Source organism: Eschscholzia californica, unplaced genomic scaffold (genome assembly GCF_041429995.1).
Source record: "Eschscholzia californica isolate CP2 unplaced genomic scaffold, dmEscCali1.0.p SCAF_6, whole genome shotgun sequence".
Taxonomy (NCBI): domain Eukaryota; kingdom Viridiplantae; phylum Streptophyta; class Magnoliopsida; order Ranunculales; family Papaveraceae; genus Eschscholzia; species Eschscholzia californica.
This window is the reverse complement of record NW_028238483.1, coordinates 28,022,355-28,042,349: the sequence shown is the minus strand read 5'-3', so window position 1 is coordinate 28,042,349 and position 19,995 is coordinate 28,022,355. Positions and strand designations below refer to the sequence as shown.

The 19,995-nt window shown below is 37.1% G+C and overlaps 2 protein-coding genes across 10 annotated transcripts; one reads left to right on the top strand and one right to left on the bottom strand.

Annotated features, from left to right (window-relative positions):
- Positions 1–912: 912 nt before the first annotated feature.
- LOC147533148 (transcription initiation factor TFIID subunit 1-like) lies at positions 913–16,906 on the top strand. Of its 9 annotated transcripts, none has more exons than XM_086647547.1 (22): positions 913–1,162; positions 1,273–1,315; positions 1,531–1,599; positions 2,185–2,291; positions 3,548–3,610; positions 3,726–3,771; positions 4,148–4,405; positions 5,436–5,545; positions 6,244–6,412; positions 6,666–7,707; positions 8,349–8,551; positions 8,661–8,898; positions 9,023–9,359; positions 10,964–11,173; positions 11,266–11,358; positions 11,804–12,010; positions 12,182–12,385; positions 12,606–13,095; positions 13,502–13,644; positions 14,671–14,739; positions 14,830–15,756; positions 16,206–16,906. In XM_086647547.1, the coding sequence occupies exons 3-22, from the start codon at positions 1,551–1,553 to the stop codon at positions 16,554–16,556; spliced, it is 5,316 nt and encodes a 1,771-aa protein (XP_086503673.1). In that variant the 5' UTR covers positions 913–1,162; positions 1,273–1,315; positions 1,531–1,550; the 3' UTR covers positions 16,557–16,906. The 9 variants fall into 9 exon arrangements, with proteins under 9 accessions (XP_086503673.1, XP_086503674.1, XP_086503672.1 ...); XM_086647549.1 differs by having other exon boundaries at positions 1,066–1,162; positions 6,265–6,412; XM_086647544.1 differs by having other exon boundaries at positions 1,066–1,162; positions 6,241–6,412.
- A 34-nt stretch (positions 16,907–16,940) lies between these two features.
- Positions 16,941–19,466, bottom strand: LOC147533147 (ribosomal protein S5 domain protein). The gene is made up of 7 exons (XM_086647555.1): positions 19,119–19,466; positions 18,607–18,893; positions 18,300–18,341; positions 18,095–18,210; positions 17,885–17,990; positions 17,713–17,766; positions 16,941–17,318 (listed from the first exon to the last, which is right to left on the bottom strand). Exons 2-7 carry the CDS (start codon positions 18,859–18,861, stop codon positions 17,160–17,162), a joined length of 732 nt encoding a protein of 243 aa, XP_086503681.1. The 5' UTR covers positions 18,862–18,893; positions 19,119–19,466; the 3' UTR covers positions 16,941–17,159.
- Between the last annotated feature and the right edge of the window lie 529 nt (positions 19,467–19,995).

Here is a 19,995-nt window from a genome sequence, read left to right as displayed (position 1 = left end):
CCATACTTGTTCATCCACATATGGTTTTAGGGCATGGGGTAAGTGACAAGGTACTCAGGCTAGTAATAGAACTACTCCACTTTTTTATTGCAAAGAGCCAACATTATAGATATCAAACTCCATTTAGTGATGGGTCTTCTTCAATATGGAGTTTGAGATTTTGGTTGGCATTTTCTCCATCAATCACTCTCATGAAACTTTTATGTGGAATTCTAACTCTTTCCTATTTATTTTGTAAGCTTAAATAAATTTTGATATGTGTATGAACTCTCAAGATATTCATATCCATTACTCTAATCAAAGCGGTGAATGTAATATGAGATAATATATGTATACTCTCTGTTGGATTGCACATGATTATGTTAAAGATCCTAAGTTGCTACTCTAGGTTAATGTCTTTTGGGCATATAAAAGATTTGATCCAAGGGTTAAACGAATGCAGGAGTAATAGTGGTGAATATCATAATTAAAGAACTTGAATTAAAGAGATTAATTGTGATAAAATTGATTCAAGATTAATTGTGATTATACCATCACACTCTAACGAGTATGACGCATGTCTTGAACCGAGGACTCAAAGGTGGAAACAATTTGGTAACCACTCCAACCCAGGTTATTGACAACCTAAGTCTTGCTAATCGAAAGAAATAGAAACTAGAAACCTAGAAACTAAATATCTACGAACAAGAAATAAAAACATTGAGACTTACGTTCGCCACGCCTGTGATGCGATTCATGTGGATCTGATTGTTTTTGTTTAATGTTTAGTTTGACCAGGATCGGGAATATGATCCCTAGGATTCCTAACTTAGTGTTGGTTCGCAAAGGAATAGGAATGCAACTTTTGATAAAATTTCTAATATACCTTTGTTTAACAACACAGAGAACACATCAACTTTAACTTAGTGTTGGCACCCAGTTCCTACTACTACTGGGTGCTAACAGACACCCCATCAGTAAAGTAGGCACCCAGTCCGTACTACTACTCGGTGCTAATAGGCACCCCCATAGAGAGATCCAATTTTTCCAGTGCCCTATAAATAGTAGCTACCCACAAGTATCTACGTTCCCGCTCTGGCTCCCCCTTCTCTCTTTTGCTGTCTCTTTCTATCTCGGAGGTTCAAAGACACATTATCGACCTGAAGAACCCTGAACCCCAAGTGTACATTGTTTGCTCTCTCACTTTCTAGGGTTTTTTCTTTTCCTTTCACTATGGACTCTATTTCTTAATTATGACGATTTTTCTTATACGAATTCAATTTGTGTTTTCAGTCTGTCACTTGGTTCATGTTATCTCATCTTTCAAGAGATTAAAGTAAATTTTCTATATGATTCTTCTTGTTATATATATTGAACTTCCGAATATAATTCATAATTTGGTCTTTAGGGTTTAATTGTTTCTTCCTTTCTTTTCGTTTTTCTTTTTCAATTTAATAACTTTGAAGATTGAACTTTGATTTCTTTATAGCAATCTTTCATTCATTAGGTTTCCAATATGCGATTTTACGATTTTTGTTTTCCTTCTTGTAGGGGAATAGTGTTAAAATAACATGGGAGAAGATTCATCTGCGAGCCCACATGATGATGATCGAGATGAAGGTAATAATTGTTTGACTAGAAAAAGGGCAATTCTTTTTTTTTTTACAAGCTTGTAAAGGTTAGAATTCTCACATTTTGACATCTTCTCCAAAAAAAAATTGACATGAAAATCCATATGTTCCATGTATCAATAAAAATTGATATTTGCCCTTGTTGACGGAATTTATAATGTCGTGATTTACATGTTACCTTTTCTTAAACTGTGAATGGATAATTCTAATAGAATGACGTAAATTACAAAGATAATAGAGCTAAACCCTCTTCAAAGAAAGGCAGATGTGTAAACGAAATTACATAGATTACACAGATTTTGTGAGGTCAAGTACATCATCTCTCTGTGATACTGGAGCTAATATTAGTGGGAGTATAACTGGGTCTGGTAGCATTGAAATCAGTAACTCATCCATAATTTTGTAGAGTCAGTACAATTTTTCCTTTTATTTCCACGGAGATTAACTCATGGAACTTTATCCGACTAGCAACGTATTTAATGATTACATCTTTGCGAGCTATTTAACGGTTTATAGATAATTAATTAGTTTCAGTCATGCATGATATTAATTAATAAGATATCTATTTTGGCAGGTGATGAAGATGACTATGAGGAGGTTGATGGAGGAAACTGCATATTGGGTTTTATGTTTGGAAATGTTAATGATTCTGGTGGTCTTGATGTTGATTACCTTGATGAGGCAAGTTTCTTGCGCTCTAACATTTTCTTTTACAGGCTGTTAGTTTTCTTTGGTGAGTCTTCTAAGGCAATATTAAATAACAATACTGAATATGACTCTGAGATTTTCATGCTAATTAGGTAGTGTTTTCAATGAAAATATGAAATGCATAACTTTTCTCTGGTGTCTTTGTGTAAAAAAAAAATCTTGTCTTAATAAATTACTAAATTTGAAAAAAAATGTTATGCTTTGGATTGTTATTTTCTGTAGGTTCAAAATTGACTGTGAGAGTACGAGTTTTTTAGCTGTGCGAGAAATGAAAAGATTGAGGGCTTGTGCATATTGTTTAATGTTTCCTGCAATGTTTTAAAAAACTGTCAAAGGCGCAAGTCTTGCGGTGTGCCTTGAGGGGAGGCTGTCACTTGGTGCCTAGAGGCACACACAATTGAACCCGAGAGGAAAATGTGTGCATCGGAAGTATTTTTGAGTTGTCAACATAAAAAATACTAGTATATTTGTTTATTAAACACTTAACATTTTCTCTTAGGGTAGTCAAGTAGATAATCTATGTTATGTTTTTTACGCGTTTTACGCATCGAGGTGTACGCTTTGAGGCGCTGCCTCGCCTTGTGAGAGCAAATTTCCTTGAGGCGTAAAAATGGATTTGAAAACATTGGTCTCCTGAATGCTGAATGGGTATCATGTTTCCTTATGCTGAATCTGCCCTCCCCTTATATTCAGGTCTATAGCTCTGTTGGTTGGTCAGGACATTAGTCTTATTAGCTGAAGGTTGCCCTTTTGAGTCCCATTATGACCATTTGACTCACTATCATTAATTTGAAGTATATTTGTAGCCGATTGGGTGTTTCATGTCATTTTCTCACTTATTATTATAGCCATCTTTGCCACTAAAATTAGAAAGGCACGTTCAGTGGGAACAAATAAAATCAGGAGCAAGATTTTGTCTGGGTTTTATCTCCTCCGCTCACTGAGAATATTATAAGATCAATAAAAACAAATTTTGTTAAGCTTTAGCTCTGAAAAGCACATTCATGGGCCAGGGACATTTCTTTATTTCATGATCAGTTCTTTTCATGTTGTATCTATATTTTATAGTAACTTACGGGTAGCCATATTTATTAAATTTGGTTTAATTTATTTAAAGTGTGCAGAAGTTTGTTCCACACTCATTTTCCTCTGCATCAAGCACTACTTTTGGGAATACAAAGTTATAGTTGCAATTTTTAAATTGATGTGTACAATTTTTCATTTCGCAGGATGCAAAGGAGCATCTTGGTGCACTGGCTGACAAGCTGGGTCCATCACTGAGAGACATTGATGTATGCAGATACTCATCCTTTGGCCGTAGGCTCCTACTATAAATTCCACCAGACTACTGTAGATTTGAGTACATTTGAGAATTTTCTGAGACTGATGAAGGTGTTTAACTTGTAGTTGTCAATAAAGTCCCGACAAATACCTTCAGATTATCATGAACAAGGTGATTTATCTTGTGTAGTTTATTTGGTCTAGTGGTTAATGTCCTATCTTTTTTTTTCGTGTTTATGGTGCATAAAATGTATATCATGTTATTCATACCATAAAGATGAGTAAGTTTCAAAAAATACCATAAAGATGAGTCCTAAAGCAGTAATGATCATCTCATAAGAACAGGATTGCTCTTGAAACTATGTAATTTGATCTGTTAGTTGAAGTTTCCTATTGCTAGCGGTTCCTTTTTTGTAATAGAGCAGAGTCGTTCGTGAAATTTCATAATTACATTTGTTAAAGGAGGCTCTTTAGTAGTTCTTTCTGGGCAAAATGTTAAACTCTTCAAGGTTCTCTATCATGATTCCTCTCCGGTGTAATTTGTGTAGATTATGATGAAAAAGCTGAAGATGCTGTTGACTATGAAGACATTGAGGAGCAATATGAAGGACCTGAGATCGAAATCCTTTCTGAGGCAGACCATTTACTGCCAAAGAAGGAATTTCTTTCAGCTGAGTTGTCATCGAATTCTTTCCAACATAATACTTCTGTTTTTGATGAGGAAAATTATGATGAGGATGAGGATATAAAGAAGGAACATGACGTGGTTGCCGATGGTTCCAGTGTCAAAACTTTTTCCTCAAAAGGTTATACACTAAATAAACTAATCTATTGTAAATGGAGCTTTTCTGCTCCCGTCACATTTATGCATGTTTCATATTATTAATGGAACAATACAGGTTGCTTTATAATGGATAACTTGTAAAAAGTATCTTTTCGATGGTGGTTCATTTGGTGTCCAATTCAAACACGCCCGACCTCTTAGGCTTAGCGATGGACTTCAACTATCATAGGAGGCTACAGTTGGATTGGTTACGCTGGCATTCCTATTTTATGTGCTTTCTCCTATCTTTTATACAAATTGAGAGTCCAGAAAGAAAAGTCAAATTCTTTGAAGCATAAAGTGGCCCTGAATCCTTCTTGCCTTACAAACATCTTGATATACACATTTCTCCGCTCTCAGGGAGTTACTTCGTTAATTTGAAGGTGCCTCATATCTTAAGTTGACTGGTAGCTCTTTCTTTGCTAGTGACCTTAGTGTTGCTCTTAAGTCCCTTCCAATCTTCTTTTCTGCAGCAGTTGCTAAGGGTTATGCTAAAAGACAAAAAATGGGAGAAAAATTGTTGCCTTCAAAACTTAGAAAAATTATTGCCTTCAAAACTTAGAATATGTTGATTTCGAGTCTTTTGTTGGATATAAGATACAAATGCTGATTTCTTTTGTTTATGATTCTTTGGCTGCAACAAGTACAAGCTTTTGACGACCTTGTGTTTTTAATGCGTTTAACTTTATATATCCTTTCAAAATCTTCACATTAGCAGGGACTCTTACTTCGGAACATAATTCTGAACAAGCGTACACTTGAGCCTTAAATAAAGATGTAGAGCTCTCTTGAGAATGACCAGTTAAACCACCTTTGAAGAAATTGTGAACTTAGTTAACGTGATTTGAAGAACTCTGTTATTTTTACTGTTACTGACTGTGTAGCAAGAAACAAATGTCAGAATAAAAAATGTTACACTAAATCTATGAGTTGAGCCTCTTAGTTTCTCTTACGGAATGATATTTTCCTGGTTTCTTGTTATGTCATTGACTAATTATCTGCTCTCTTTTCAGTGAAGAATCTTGAATTACGCCCTGACGAGGAGTGCTCTTATGATACAATGCCCTCCCTCGAGTATTTTAACCCTGAAGACCTGACTGTTGATCTGGAGGATTTTGCAGAGGTGAGTATATTATGGTTACTTTTTCGAGGATACCTGGAACATTGTTCATTAAGTTTAGGATTTGATTGTGAACCGGCTATGCCGCAGTTCAGTTTTACCTCATATCAAAGATGTAATTGTGATATAGAAATATGAGGATTTTGAGCAATACAAAGATCTGACTTGTTGATTAGACGATACAACTGAAAGACCAATACAGCTATGATGCTCCTGAAAGTCTAGGCATGTAATGAGGCAAAGTTTAGAATCAGATTCAGATAGAAACTATAAAAACAATGTTCACTGATAGTTTTAGGCAGACTGAGAGCCAGGTTGATGATCTTGACTATAAAACCATTCATCTGAGTCTGGACTTTTTAATATTGAGTCCCACACGTGTAATGAATTTTCTTTCTTTCAATATACATTCAGCATCCAATTACACAGCCTGGACAGCTGAATTAATTTTCTTTCAATATCCAATTACACAGCCTAAAACCATGAGTTTCAAATCCTGTATTTCCATTTTTCTGCATGGTGGAGAGTCGTTCTCATCTCTTTTACTACTGTTTTTCTGTCTTACTGGTATGTGGTATTAGTTTAATCTTACGTTGCAATTTTACCGATAGAGGTAAATATACCATTCTTTGCTTTTCTTTCTTGTGTACTGTGAAATCTGTTTTACACAGTTTTGGTTAATTTACATTATCTAATAGCAGGGCACTCCTGAACTTTTGAAGGATTCTTTCACGGACAAAAGCACAAGGTCTTTGCCTATTTTGTGTGTTGAACACGGAATGGTGGTCCTAAAGTTCTCTGAAATTTTTGGTATTCACGAGCCTTTGAAAAACGTGGAAAAGAAAAACCATATGCATTCTACTCTAAAAGGTGGGCAGCCACATTTACTATTGTTCGTCATACCAGATACTTATTAGCATGAAATAGATATTTTGGACTTTTGATATTTATCGGAAGTTATTTATTTGCAAATGCTACGACGGCTTTCATGGATATGGTATATATGTGTTCTTATTGCAGAGTAGCATTCAGATGTGGCAAATTTTAACCACTTCAAGTCTTTGGTCAGTCCTATTATGTTTTTTGCCATCTTAATGATTTGTGATTCTTTAAATGCTCTCAGAGAAGCATAAAGGCATGGATGCCTGTGATAACGTTGAAGAGGATGAAGAAATTTTTCTTAGGAGACCATGCGGAAGTTTATCTAAATATGATGTTTCATTGGTGAGGGATGGTCACGGGGTTGCTATGAACCAAACAGTGACTGCTGAGCAAAGGGAAGTCACCTGTTTCAGTGCACAGCCAATGAAAGAGAGTGTGTATTTTGATCTGGCTGATGGATTGAGATCACCTTCTTGTCCCAAGTTCTACGCTCTTGATCAGCATGAGTGGGAAGATGAAATCGTTTGGGAAAATTCTCCTGTATCTGGGAGTTGTCAGCTCTCTGAGGTTGATTGCGAAGGTTTTAGTGAGACAGAAAAAGAACTTCGTACTGGGGCTAAGAATTTGAATTCGGAGCTCCAGGTTGAATATGATAAAAATGATCACGGTCCTTTTCTGGGAAACTGTCCTGTTCTAGTAGAATCTCTTGGCTATAGGAATTTTTTAGATACACATAACCTTCTTAAATCAGAAAGAAATCATCCTCAACTATTAAGGTTAGAATCTCCTTTCAAGGCAGATGATTCAAGTGATTCTGAGGTACAGAAGGAGAACACCACCAGATGTCTCCGAAAAAATGATGCCACTATGCTTTTTAGTAAACTTCCTTCACAAAACACAGACGTGCTAGATGGGTCTTGGTTAGACAATATTATATGGGAACCAAATGTATGTATTTCAAAACCCAGGCTGATCCTTGATCTTCAAGACGAGCGCATGTGTTTTGAACTTGTAGATACCAAAGATAATGAACATCTTCGCTTTCATGCTGGAGCTATGATAATAACTGGATCTACTAAGTCGAATTGTGAGGATTCTATTGGTGTACCTGGTAAAGGAGGGGTGTCTATTGGTCGATTTGATATTTCTAATGACAAGTATTATTACAGAAAAGCCTCTCAACAATTTAAATCACATTCGAAAAAGCGTGCAGTCCATGGTCTCAAAGTCCTACATTCAATACCTGCCCTGAAGCTGCAGACCATGAAACCTAAGTTGAGCAAGTAAGACTGTAAAAGTCCCTTTATGTTAATCATATAGTTCCCTGAGTTTCTAGAGGATGTTGTTGAGTTATTTCACTGTTTGTTTCTATTGCATGGTAGGCATTGATATCACTGTTTGCTTTTGTTTATTATATAGTAAGCTAATACCCTGAACTGTCTTGTGTTTCTTGAATTAATACATGTCACTTGGAATTGGAGTATTAGCCTTCAACTGGGTTTCGACTTGGTTCACTTTCATGTCGCCTTCCTGCCACTAAGTATTCTCTTACCGCTTCTTAGGTTTTTATCTTGATGCACCCAATCAAGCAACTCAGTGGCTTGCTCACTTTCTCCACCCATAACAAGCTGGTTAACCTTGCGCCAAATGGTGGAACTCTTCAATTCCGATCATGTTCTGGGGCATGCATATCTTCCCCATTTTAGATGCATCTAATTTCAAATGACAGCACATCTGAATAAGTGAACAGTTGTGAACTATATATATACATACATTGTGCTGCTGATGTGATTTTCCCTGTGTTGATACCATATTTTCTTGTGGTTTACATTATATGCATGGAGTGGTCCTGAATATAAATGTCCATCATTAATCAATAATTAGTCTGCTAATTTTTGCCTATGTTTTACCCTTTTTGGTCCAGTAAAGATATTGCCAATTTTCATAGACCAAAAGCTGTATGGTTTCCCCATGACAATGAAGTTGTAGTGAAGGAACAAGGGAAGCTATCCGCAAAGGGGCCCATGAAAATAATAGTAAAGAGCATTGGAGGGAAAGGTAGTAAACTTAATGTGGATGCTGAGGAGACGGTTTCTTCGGTCAGAGAAAAAGCCTCAAAAAAGCTAGGCTAGTAATCTCTGATCTCCCTCTTATATTTGTGCAGATCATCTTACATGTGTTGTCTGAGTTTATATCAGACCTCCATAGTGAATACTTGTAATCTTTGTATGTGCAGATTTTAAACTGACAGAAAAAGTGAAAATAGTGTACTCTGGAAAAGAACTTGATGATGCTAAATCCCTTGCCCTGCAAAATGTTCGACCAAACTCTGTTCTCCATCTTGTACGTACAAGTATACATTTGCTGCCACATGCCCAAAAGTTACCAGGTGAAACGAAGTCGTTACGACCTCCTGGGGCCTTTAAGAAAAAATCGGATCTATCTGTTAAGGATGGACATGTCTTCTTAATGGAGTAAGCAATAACAATATCTACTTCTCTGGCTCCCTTAAATTTACCCATGATGATTCATATGTTCAGAAGTACTTTTGGAACTGGAATTTCTTACTCCTGCGTCATTGTGTTCATAAATTTGCAGGTATTGTGAAGCGAGACCTTTACTTTTAGGCAATGTCGGGATGGGTGCAAGGCTGTGTACTTACTATCAGAAATCAGCACCTGGAGACCAGACTGCTTCTGTTCTCCGCAACGGAAATGGTAGCACGGGTGCTGTTCTCACTCTTGATCCTACTGACAAATCGCCTTTCCTTGGTGACATAAGGCCTGATTGCAGCCAGTCGTGTCTTGAAACAAACATGTATAGAGCACCCATATTTCCTCAGAAAGTGCCCACAACTGACTACTTGTTAGTTCGATCTGCCAAGGGAAAACTTTCTCTTAGACGTATTGACAGAACAGATGTTGTTGGACAACAGGTTGGTACAGTCTAGCTCTTATTGATTGGCAGCTCCTTCGTAAACTGAAATGTTGTCTACCAAATTTGATGCCACTAATTTTATCAGTAATTTTCCATTTCACTGAATATGCATTTAATAAGATAATAACAGTACAAGGTCAATGGTCTGCCCCGTCTTCTTCTCGATGCTCATCTCAGGATGTTTTAGCTATTAAACTTCATTTTTAATTAAATTTTGTTTTTCTTACTACTGATTTCTTAAAAATCTCTTCAATTCACATGGCCAAGTTTCATTTAGTTCACAATTTCGTCATGTATCTTTGCCATTTTCTCTGTCCGGTTTGTAGATCATGTTGGTTATATCTGGAGTGATACAGATATCTTCTTGAAGAAGATTGGTAGAAATGTGTCTAGTATGAAAGTAGAGAACGTTACTAATGGTGAGTTAACTAACAACAATGCAAGACCTTATCTGAAGCTGATAAATTTTATTAAATGTATTATTGGAAAATGAAGTTATAGGAGAGAAGCAGTAACTCCAGGGAGAAGTAGAGAGACAGTATGCAGATAAAGTTGGGGAAGTTCAATTGTATTTGAAAGTCATGACTTGGTGCAGATAGATGTAGAATAGCTTCAGATAGGGACACAAACGGGTAGGAGGATGCCATGATAATAATATATAATGTACCCCATAATCAAAATAGCTGTTCCTTTTGATTTAGATTTAGAAAAGGCATCCCATACTCATGTTTCAGAACAGCAACATATACATCTAGCTGGATGTGATTATTTATGCTTTCTAGATCCTTGATTTACTGTCCAGATGAGGAAACCTAATTGAGGAACATAGTGAGCTTTACTGTATAGGTTGGCAGTTAGGTGGGCTTGCATCACTATCATATTCTTAGACACTGTAGTCTGACAGAAATCCGTTGTAGTTTTACTTACTGGCTTTTCTTGTAGCAATAACCCGTCATACATTTCCTTGGTCTCGGTTCATTATATATTATTATCATGTCATCCTCCCAAGTCCTACCCGTTTGTGATGATTTTAGTTGGCGCATGTTGGGACATTTCATGTTTGTAGATCTTATTGCAACTGATTGATGAGTTACTAGAGTTTGGGTGTGTGTCCTCTTTGAGGTACAAATATTTATAAGACTGAACCCAGGAGAGTACATTAGAAACAATTCCAGGGTCAGGTGGTTAGAAATAAAACATGTGTTTGAGTGCAATCGGCAGTGAAGCAATGATGGGTGAGACTATTGTTTATGTTACACTAACTGTTGTACGCGACATCGGTAATTTATTTCATTTTAAGCCTTCATTATGATTTATTCACCTGTATGGGCTGGGTTCACTACGTGTTAATCCTCTGTCTGGATTCTTAAAATTGGTTTTGTTTGGTTTAGCATCCAATCACAAAGGTAAGAGAGAATTTTTACTTCCACAAAATCTAATTTAGTGTATACATTCTAAACTAACCAATCATTCCATCTTAGATTGCACCATGTTTATCTCCTACAAATTTTTCAATTTTGGCAGATTATTGAGCATGAGCTTGAGCTTGTTTATAGCCATGTACTTGAAAAATGAAAGTGATCTAATCATGGCTCTGTTCAGGAACCGCACATGGAGGTAATTTCTCCAGGATCTAAAAGTCTCCAGACTTACAATGGAAACAGATTGTTGGTGTACATGTACCGGGAATGTCGTGCCAATGAGAAACGTGGGTTGCCTCCTTGTGTTAGAGCAGATGAATTATCTGCACAGTTCCCTAATTTTTCAGAACCTGTTATTCGGAAGAGATTAAAGCACTGTGCCGATTTGCAGGTTGCTCTTCATAACTTTTATATTACTCAACAGCTTACGAAGAATTAGTACTTCTTTTTGACATATTTAATATTTGCCTCTGGACTCGGCAGAAGTGGTCAAATGGACAGTTATTGTGGGTTATTAGGCCCAACTTCCGCATTCCACTTGAGGAAGAACTTAGAAGGATGGTGACACCAGAAAATGTAAGTTTTACATAAACATAACATCAGTTGCCCTGTTTCTTTGGTTAAGAAGTCCAGTTTACTAGTTCTTTCAAACAGAAGCATCTCAGTTTATCTATGGGAACCCCCTTATCTTGGCTTTTGTACTGCCTTAGCTTTGTGACCGGCTCTACTCCTCTCCATACCTCTAGTAGAACCTTACAATTAGTCATTTGAATCAAATTCTGACACAAGCTCTACCGAATTTTCATTGGAGATTAGGGTTTCAACTTTCAAGTTGTTTTATTTTTGGATTACTAAGTCGACCGCCATCCATACTTAGCCGGTTAGCCCACTAAGGTTCATCAACTAGTAAAACTTGTCGTCCCAATGCCCAAACAATTAAAAAGTTTGGGCATATAGTGCTTGTTACATCGTCTTTTCTGAAACCTGAAACCATTAAGTCATTAACAACTCGTGTGTTCAGGTCTGTTCCTATGAAAGCATGCGAGCTGGCCTTCATCGCCTGAAACGTTTAGGAATTAGTAGACTGGCACATCCTACAGGTCTTTCTTCTGCAATGAACCAAATTCCTGATGAAGCCCTTGTTCTGGCTGCTGCATCACACATTGAGAGAGAGCTGTTGATAACTCCATGGAATCTGACTAGCAATTTCATTGCCTGTATAAATCAGGTAAAGATTCTGAAGAATTTTTCATCTCCTTATGATGCACGCTTACCATGTCCATACTTTACAATAATGGATTAAGGTGAATAGGACAATTTGAATTCTGATGCTAGAAACATTATACTGCTGTTTACTATGTGTCGATGCAAGTCTTTACGTTTCTATTCTGTATTGCAGGACAGAGAAAATATTGAGCGTTTAGAAATTACAGGGGTTGGTGATCCATCTGGGCGAGGCTTGGGTTTCAGTTATGTACGCAGTATTCCAAAGGCACCGATACCAAATGTGGTGAAGAAAAAGACAGCTGCTGTTCGAGTAGGTTTAACTGTCACTGGAACGGATGCAGATCTACGTAGGTTGAGCATGAAGGCAGCTCGTGAGGTTCGCTTTTTTTTCCGGAAAATGATATTTTATATGATATGTTATAAGGTTCCTTAATAGTTCTGTAGGAGAAGTTGAAGGTAGAGCAAACCGTCGATGATTTATGAAATACAAATGAAGATTTGAATTCTGGTTTAACCTGTTACTTATTACTATGCATTCTGGAGGTGTCTATCGTGTCAGAACCGCCCTTATTTTCATTTTCCTGAAAAAACTGTAGGTTCTCCTTCGGTTCAATGTTCCAGAGGAACAGATAGCCAAGCAGACTAGGTGGCATCGAATTGCCATGATACGCAAGCTTTCAAGTGAGCAAGCTGCATCAGGGGTTAAGATTGATGCAACACACATTGGTAAATATGCCCGTGGCCAGCGTATGTCATTTCATCAGCTTCAGCAGCAAACCAGAGAAAAATGTCAAGAAATTTGGGATCGCCAACTTCGAAGTCTTTCTGCTGATGATGATGGCTACGAAAACGAAAGTGGCTCTGAAGCAAATAGTGATCTAGATTCTTTTGCTGGGGACCTTGAAAGTTTTCTGGATGCAGAAGAATTGGGGGAAGCTGAGGTGCATAACTATGAACTTAAGCATGACAAAGCAGATTCTGTTAGAGGACTTAAAATGAGAAAACATCCAACCAGTGCACTGGTCGAGGAAGAGTTTGAAGATGAAGCAGCAGAAGCCGCAGAATTATGCAGGATGCTCATGGACGGTAAGCTAACTTTTTATGTTATTATGTAAAAAAATTTATGTTTAATATTTTTTCTACACCATTTTGTACTTTCACGCTCCAGCAAACTTTATATCTGATAGAAATCGTTGGGTAGGACTTCATATTGCTTACTTGATTGTAATTGATACAATTTTGACGTATTACATGATGCCATGAACCAAAGCCGTATATAATATATGCTCCCTATCTAAAGTATTAGCCCCAACGACATATTAGAATCTTTTTCAGTTCACCCTCTCTTTTCTTGGCAATGTTGATTCCGCTTATGATATCTTGGTTACATTCAATAGAGTTTAGGGGCTCCTTATTTCCAAGGAAAATGAGATGAGACTGTCGAAAAAGAAACAGTTTGACTCTACTAAGTTATGATGAATTTATTCTTCAGATGGTGAGACTGATCACAGGAAGAATAAGAGAACTAGACCTGAGGGGACGGGAGTAGGGTTTACATCTAACGGGAAAGGAGAGTATGATGTTATGCACTTGGGTTTATTGAAGGAACCGGAAATCACAGCAGACGGATATAAGGTAGTTCATTTGCTTCTTTTATTCACTAGGTCTACATATAAATTTAATGGAATATTTTATATAATGTACTGTTACCTGTATTTTATTGAAAATTGGATAATAAGCTGGGAGTCAGTAACCACTTGAAACGGAATGGGATCATGTTATCTGGATTCTGGAGCATGATTCTTTTTCCTCACCCGCTTTGAAAATTGGAAATATTTCTCTGCACACTGCAGGAGAAACTTGACTTCGACCTTCAAGTTTTTCTTGAAAAGCAACTCAGATAATGTACAGTTCATAAGTTCATTTTACAATTCCTTTGGCTTGTGACCCATGATTCTATAAAAGGTCCAGGATGCCACAACTCGTGATGCTCTAGCTTAGCTAGTTGTAGAGGTGGAGATGCACCTATAGAAGATGCATTTTCTGTCTCAATAGGGCAACAAGAATCAACTGTAGGGAAGTTGCTTGACCTCATCTAGATCTTGAACACTTCACGTAAGGAGTTTGGATGTATCGTAGTCATTTAGGACACCTTGTAAGCTGTTGGTGTTATCACAGACGTTTTGGATAAATTGCTCATGCAGTCCTAGGTCGAATAATCTTTTGATTAGTTTCGTTATTACCAGATCCAATAAAAAGGAATATCTGAAAGTAATAATATTTATAATGTATTGTCTTTCATTCCCTTGGCATATATGCTCATTGGTTTCTACGGCAAACTATAACATGATAAGACTAACATCTGTTTTCTTGAATCCTGAGACGTTGATTTGTATCATTATCTGGTTATGTCATACTGAGACGGGTAGCATATGCAATTTTAAAATGATTTATCTACTTACACGATCGGGTGGAAATGTTCAAGATCACAGATACACTCATGATATAGTTGAAATGATGATTGACTTGGAGTTGCTACTCTCATTCTAGAAAATAACTCAAAACATTTCCTTGTCCATTCCGTCAATGTTATAAGGAAAAATGAACTGTGGGTCAGTTTTTCTCCTTATTGAAGTCTTACTTCCTGTGTTCATTCAACAGGTTTTTAAGGAAAAGAAACAAACAGGTAAACCTGTGAGAGAAGGTTATGCATGTGGGGCCTGTGGTCAGGTGAGTGAATTTGTCATTTTTTGTTCTTATAGAAAAATGGTATAATATATGAATATCAAAAAAGACATGACAGATAATTTGTTATACCAGCCGGGACACATGAGGACCAACAAAAACTGCCCTAGGTATGGAGAAGATCTTGATTTCCAAGTAGGAAGCTGTGGCACTGAAAGAATAAGGAAGCCAAACTCTCAAGATTCTTCTGCCCAACTCCATTCAAAGCCTTCAATAAAGAAGATAATACCTAAGATGGCACCAAGAGTAGTTACTTCAGAAGCACCTGAAAGTGCAATGAAAATAAAAACCCTCTCACTCAAGCTAAAAGGTGGTTCTGATGACAAACCGCATGAGCAAGTTATACGGATTAACAGGCAGAATTCTGATAAAATAGATGTTGACGCCGACGCTGAAAATAGATCAGTCTCTAAGATAACCAAACTAATAATTTCCAACAGTGCGGAATCTGAGGTCATCCACAGTGAACCGCGGAAGCCCACCATTATAATCCGACCACCTGTTGACATAGAGAGACAACAACCCCCGAAAAAAATTGTAATCAGACAGCCAAAAGTTGATTCTGACCTGCAAGAAGACTACAGGACGAAGATGGTCAATTTATCAAGCTTTGAGATGCATCGAGAGCATGAAACCAAACTTTTGGCTGAAGAAGCAGAAGCAAAGAGAAAAGCTGAAGATGAGAGAAGATTTTGGGAAGAGGAAAAGAAGAGAAGATTCGCAGAGAGAATGAGAAGGATCCATGAGGAGCAACAAAGACTAGCTGAGAGTAGAAGATACAGCGAAGTCATACCAAGAGAAAGGGAAGAACAAGTGAGACAGAAAAAGAAAAAAAGACTCGAGACCGATGATGATTATCAAGTGGATTTGAGGGAATGCAGAACCAATAGAAGAAATTCAGAAAGGAACAGATCTGCAAAGAGAGGACCTGTGGTTGACTTGGAAACATATGGCCCAGACTACAGTCAACAAAACAAGCGTCGTAGAGGGGGAGAAGGCCAGGTACACATCTTACTTTAGTTAAAATAACTATGTGCCGTTTGGTTAGCAATCCAAAAACTTGTTTTCACCTTCCAAATTACGTTCTTTCCTTCTTCATTCACTTGCATAAGTTATTTTCTGGAAGTGACCAAGGAAAACAATGAAAAATAAAAAGTGTAAATTAGTATCTGAAAACAAGGTTTTGAAATGGCTCCATTATAGTTGTAATTAGTTTGTAGCCAGCCACTTCCACATCAATCCATCATTACCCTGTCATTAACTTGTTCAAAAGCAAATGCCAGATTACGGGTCGTAATTAAATCCTTCAAAACCATCTAAACGAGCAACATTACCTTCTGATCCTCAGAAGCTATAATCTCATATAGGCGAAACTTGGCACCAAAATTAGTTTTACCCATACCATGTATTTCTTTTATTGTACTAATCTTGGGATTTTGATTTTCTTACAGGTTGGGTTATCAAATATCCTGAACAACATCCTGGATGGGTTGAAAGGCGCCTCTCAAGTTTCATTCCTCTTCCAGAAACCAGTCTCCAAGAAGGAAGCCCCTGACTACCTGGACATTGTAAAGTACCCAATGGATCTATCCAAGATCAGGGAAAAGACAAGAAAGATGGAGTATAAAAGCAGGGATGAATTTCGGCACGATATTTGGCAGATAACCTACAACGCTCACTTGTACAACGATAGTAGGAATCCTGGTATTCCTCCACTTGCAGATCAGTTATTGGAGCTCTGTGAGTACCTCTTGAACCAGAACTGTGATCGCTTGAATGAAGCTGAAGCCGGTATCACTTGAGTAAACAAGAGTTTCTGAATACAATTTTTTTTTTGGTGCTCTGTTCTCACAAATTTTGTTCAAGTTGAGCTTAACTTTAACAAATCACCCGTAAGGTTCAGCTTGCTAGATGTTTTAATGTATATTCAACATTCAACCAATAAAATCTCCGTAGTATTTAACACCTAAGACATGCAAGTTCATGGAGTTTTGAGTTATCAAATATTAGTTGGGTTCTTTTGGAGCATTGTTCTGTTAGGGTTTGTCAGACCTAAAGCAGTAAAGTATAAGTTTTATAGTCTTACATATGCAGATACTAATCTGTGAACACTGAAAGTTTCATTTATAGCAAAGGAAGCTGGTTAAAAACAGTTGTTTGTTGTTGTTAGCTACAAGTTTATAAAATAATGATCAATAAGTACCTGATATATCCCATCTGTATTGATTGTTCTTCAAACTTTAATAATGTCAAAACTGTGAACAAGTAAATCTTGATACAGTAAAGATAAATGATTAACAGTATATTTACATATCAACCCAGATACCAATTTTTCTTCTATACTAATCCGGATCTATTAGATCCCCACACTAGAAGGGCTAGGCACACGGGCATGTCCGTTTGCGTTAGCGTTTGGACAAGACTAGTTGTCTGCTGCAGTTGGCTTTGATTGCATCTTCCAGACCTTCAACACGATCATAATCCACCATGAAACTAACGATTGTGATACCATCTTTATCAGAGTCATAATCCTGCTTTATGTCTTCAACTTGGAAAGATTGCAACTGTTGACAACCAAGAGATGACTCAGTAAAACCACAACAACATAGAATACATCAAAGTTGCGACTGAGATATTCTCATCAGTTCTCAATTTAATCACTTTTTAAAAAGAAAGCGTGCTATAAGAAATTCTTCGAAATTCCATTGTACCAAACTTCAGGTCGAGTACATCAAGTCTGTGTCACTCAAGTCATGATTATGAAAACTATGCTATTCTCTGAATTAAAACATAGATTTCTTAGTACTAAAGTCTCAGGAACGTCTGGCCGAACAAAAGTTCATGGGCGAACTTTCATGTTAATCGTGATGATATTGCAATACACGAAAAACATAGAGGCAGGTGGGAGCAGCTACAAGTTGATAATTCTTCTATCCTAAAATGTTAGACCAATCTTACCTGATGATAAACAACTCCTAACAGATCGAAAGGTACCTCCATATCTATTTGGACCTACAAGAAAGGCAAGGAAATGTGAATACTGGCTCACAGACATACTTCTACCAGGAAGCCACGGCTAGATTGTATTAAAGGAAGACATAACCAATTAACCATGCAACTACTTCATTACTTTAGATTTGACAAGACAAGTCGGTGCATTCTTGAGGCATTCCGAGGTGACACCTCCATAAGCCCTAACCAGTCCTCCAGTTCCTAGCTTAATACCTCCAAAAAACCTGAAAACCTTTTAAGTCAAAACAGAATGTGGATGATTACGCTAATTACTTGACCATAACTAAGATGCCAAAACCCACAAGATAACATTAGAAATTGCAGCAACCTGATAACAACCACCATCACTCTATCAATTCCAGACGAATCAATTGCAGAGTATATTGGTTTTCCAGCTGTACCCGATGGTTCACCATCATCATTGCATCGATACTGATCTCCTAGCTACATTTATCAACAAAGAACAAACAAGCATCAAAGGACTAAAATCGATAATACTCCACAAAACCATAAATAAGTTGCAGTATGTGTACCTTATAGGCCCAACAATTATGGGTGGCACGCGGATCTCGTACCTAAAAAAGTTTCATCATTTAGATAACAAAACACTAAATGAACTATCTCTAACTAGTATTAATTTTTTCTCTAAGTCGGATCCTAAATCTGACTCAAGGTACGAATTGACTTGAATCAGAATTTGGAGTGTTTGCTTTTGTCTAAATCATGATGGCTAACTCGTCTAAATGGTTGATTTGGGTTTATTCGAGGACCATTTGATTATGACGAGTCAGATTCAGACAATGAGAAAAGACAAACAATAGTAATTGAGCCGAAAATCACCTCAGAGAGAAATGAATGAACAGATTGCTCATCAGAGATGTGTCCAGCAATGGCAATGAATTTACTACGCTTTATTTCTTTCTCAAAAGTAATTCTTTCACTAATCGTCGTATACGAATCTGGGTCGTTCTTCACATTGGCAGTGGATGAAGTTGTGGTAACCATAGTTTTCTTATTGGCTCCTGCGAATATGAATAGAGAAGCTGGGATTCTAGGGTTCAGTTTCAAGTAGTACGGAGTTAAACTCACTGTCATTTGTTTATCAAGGACTTTGAAGAATTCAAACCCTAGTTTCAATAACAAACAGAAACCCAGAATTACATTCTCAATCAATATTCAATACTCAAAATAAACTTCTTTTTTTATAATTCTTATAATGAAATTTAGACATTGGAACCCTAAAAATCAACATAATCCAATTGAAGCCATGAAAAAAAAATGGAATTGGGGAAAAGGTGGTCGATTAAATATGAGAAAAATAAAGGAATGATAAAAGTAAAATGTTGGAGTACCTGATAATCTATCTGTCGTGAAAGATCGTCAACTTTGGGTTTGAGTTCTATCTTTATACCTATCTGTTTTGTTTGGTGAAGCATATAAACTTAGGTGGTATTGTTTCCTCCTTATTTCAGATCTGAGATCTGACTCAGATTTTACATTATTTTACTCTTTTTTTGACGAAGTACTTCCCTTGCATACATTATAGTAGACAATTTAGCCCTTATCATCCACCTCAACTAGGCACGGAAAGCAATCCAATGAAAAACCATGGGTCATGTCGGGAAGATGAGGGAACTTTTTCCGTAATTCAGCAGTATAAGATTCTCTTGCGTACCGATTAGATCACCTATTTCGAACATATCGATTAGCAAGGGAAACTTGGTTGTGTACCCCATTAAACTTGCGGTTAGAAGATATGGAAAACATTCAAAATATTTTATGTCAATGGCTAGTTGAAGAAGAGAAGGTACTATTGCATTATGCATTTATGTAATGTGGTATATGTGGAAGACACGAAATAAATTAGTGTTTGAAGGACGCCCTATCACAGCCGACAGATCATTATTGAAGCAACAAATATGGTGAAAGACTTCTCGACTGGAAGTGTTGAGTTGATTAGTGAACCAGTTATGCAAGGGGGAGTTAAAAATTTGAATTGGACTCCACCGCCAAATGATGAACTTAAAATCAATTTTGATGCTGCTTTTAAAGAAGGACAAACATATATGGCAGCAGTGTGTCGTAATGAAGAGGGAGAAATGGTAGTGGCTTCTCTTCTTTCAGCTTCTACGTCGACAGCTCTTGGGGCTGAAATGAAGGCAGCTCAACTTGCCTTGAAAATGACGACTGGCGTCCACCAGTATAAGCATAAGTGCACATTAGAAGGTG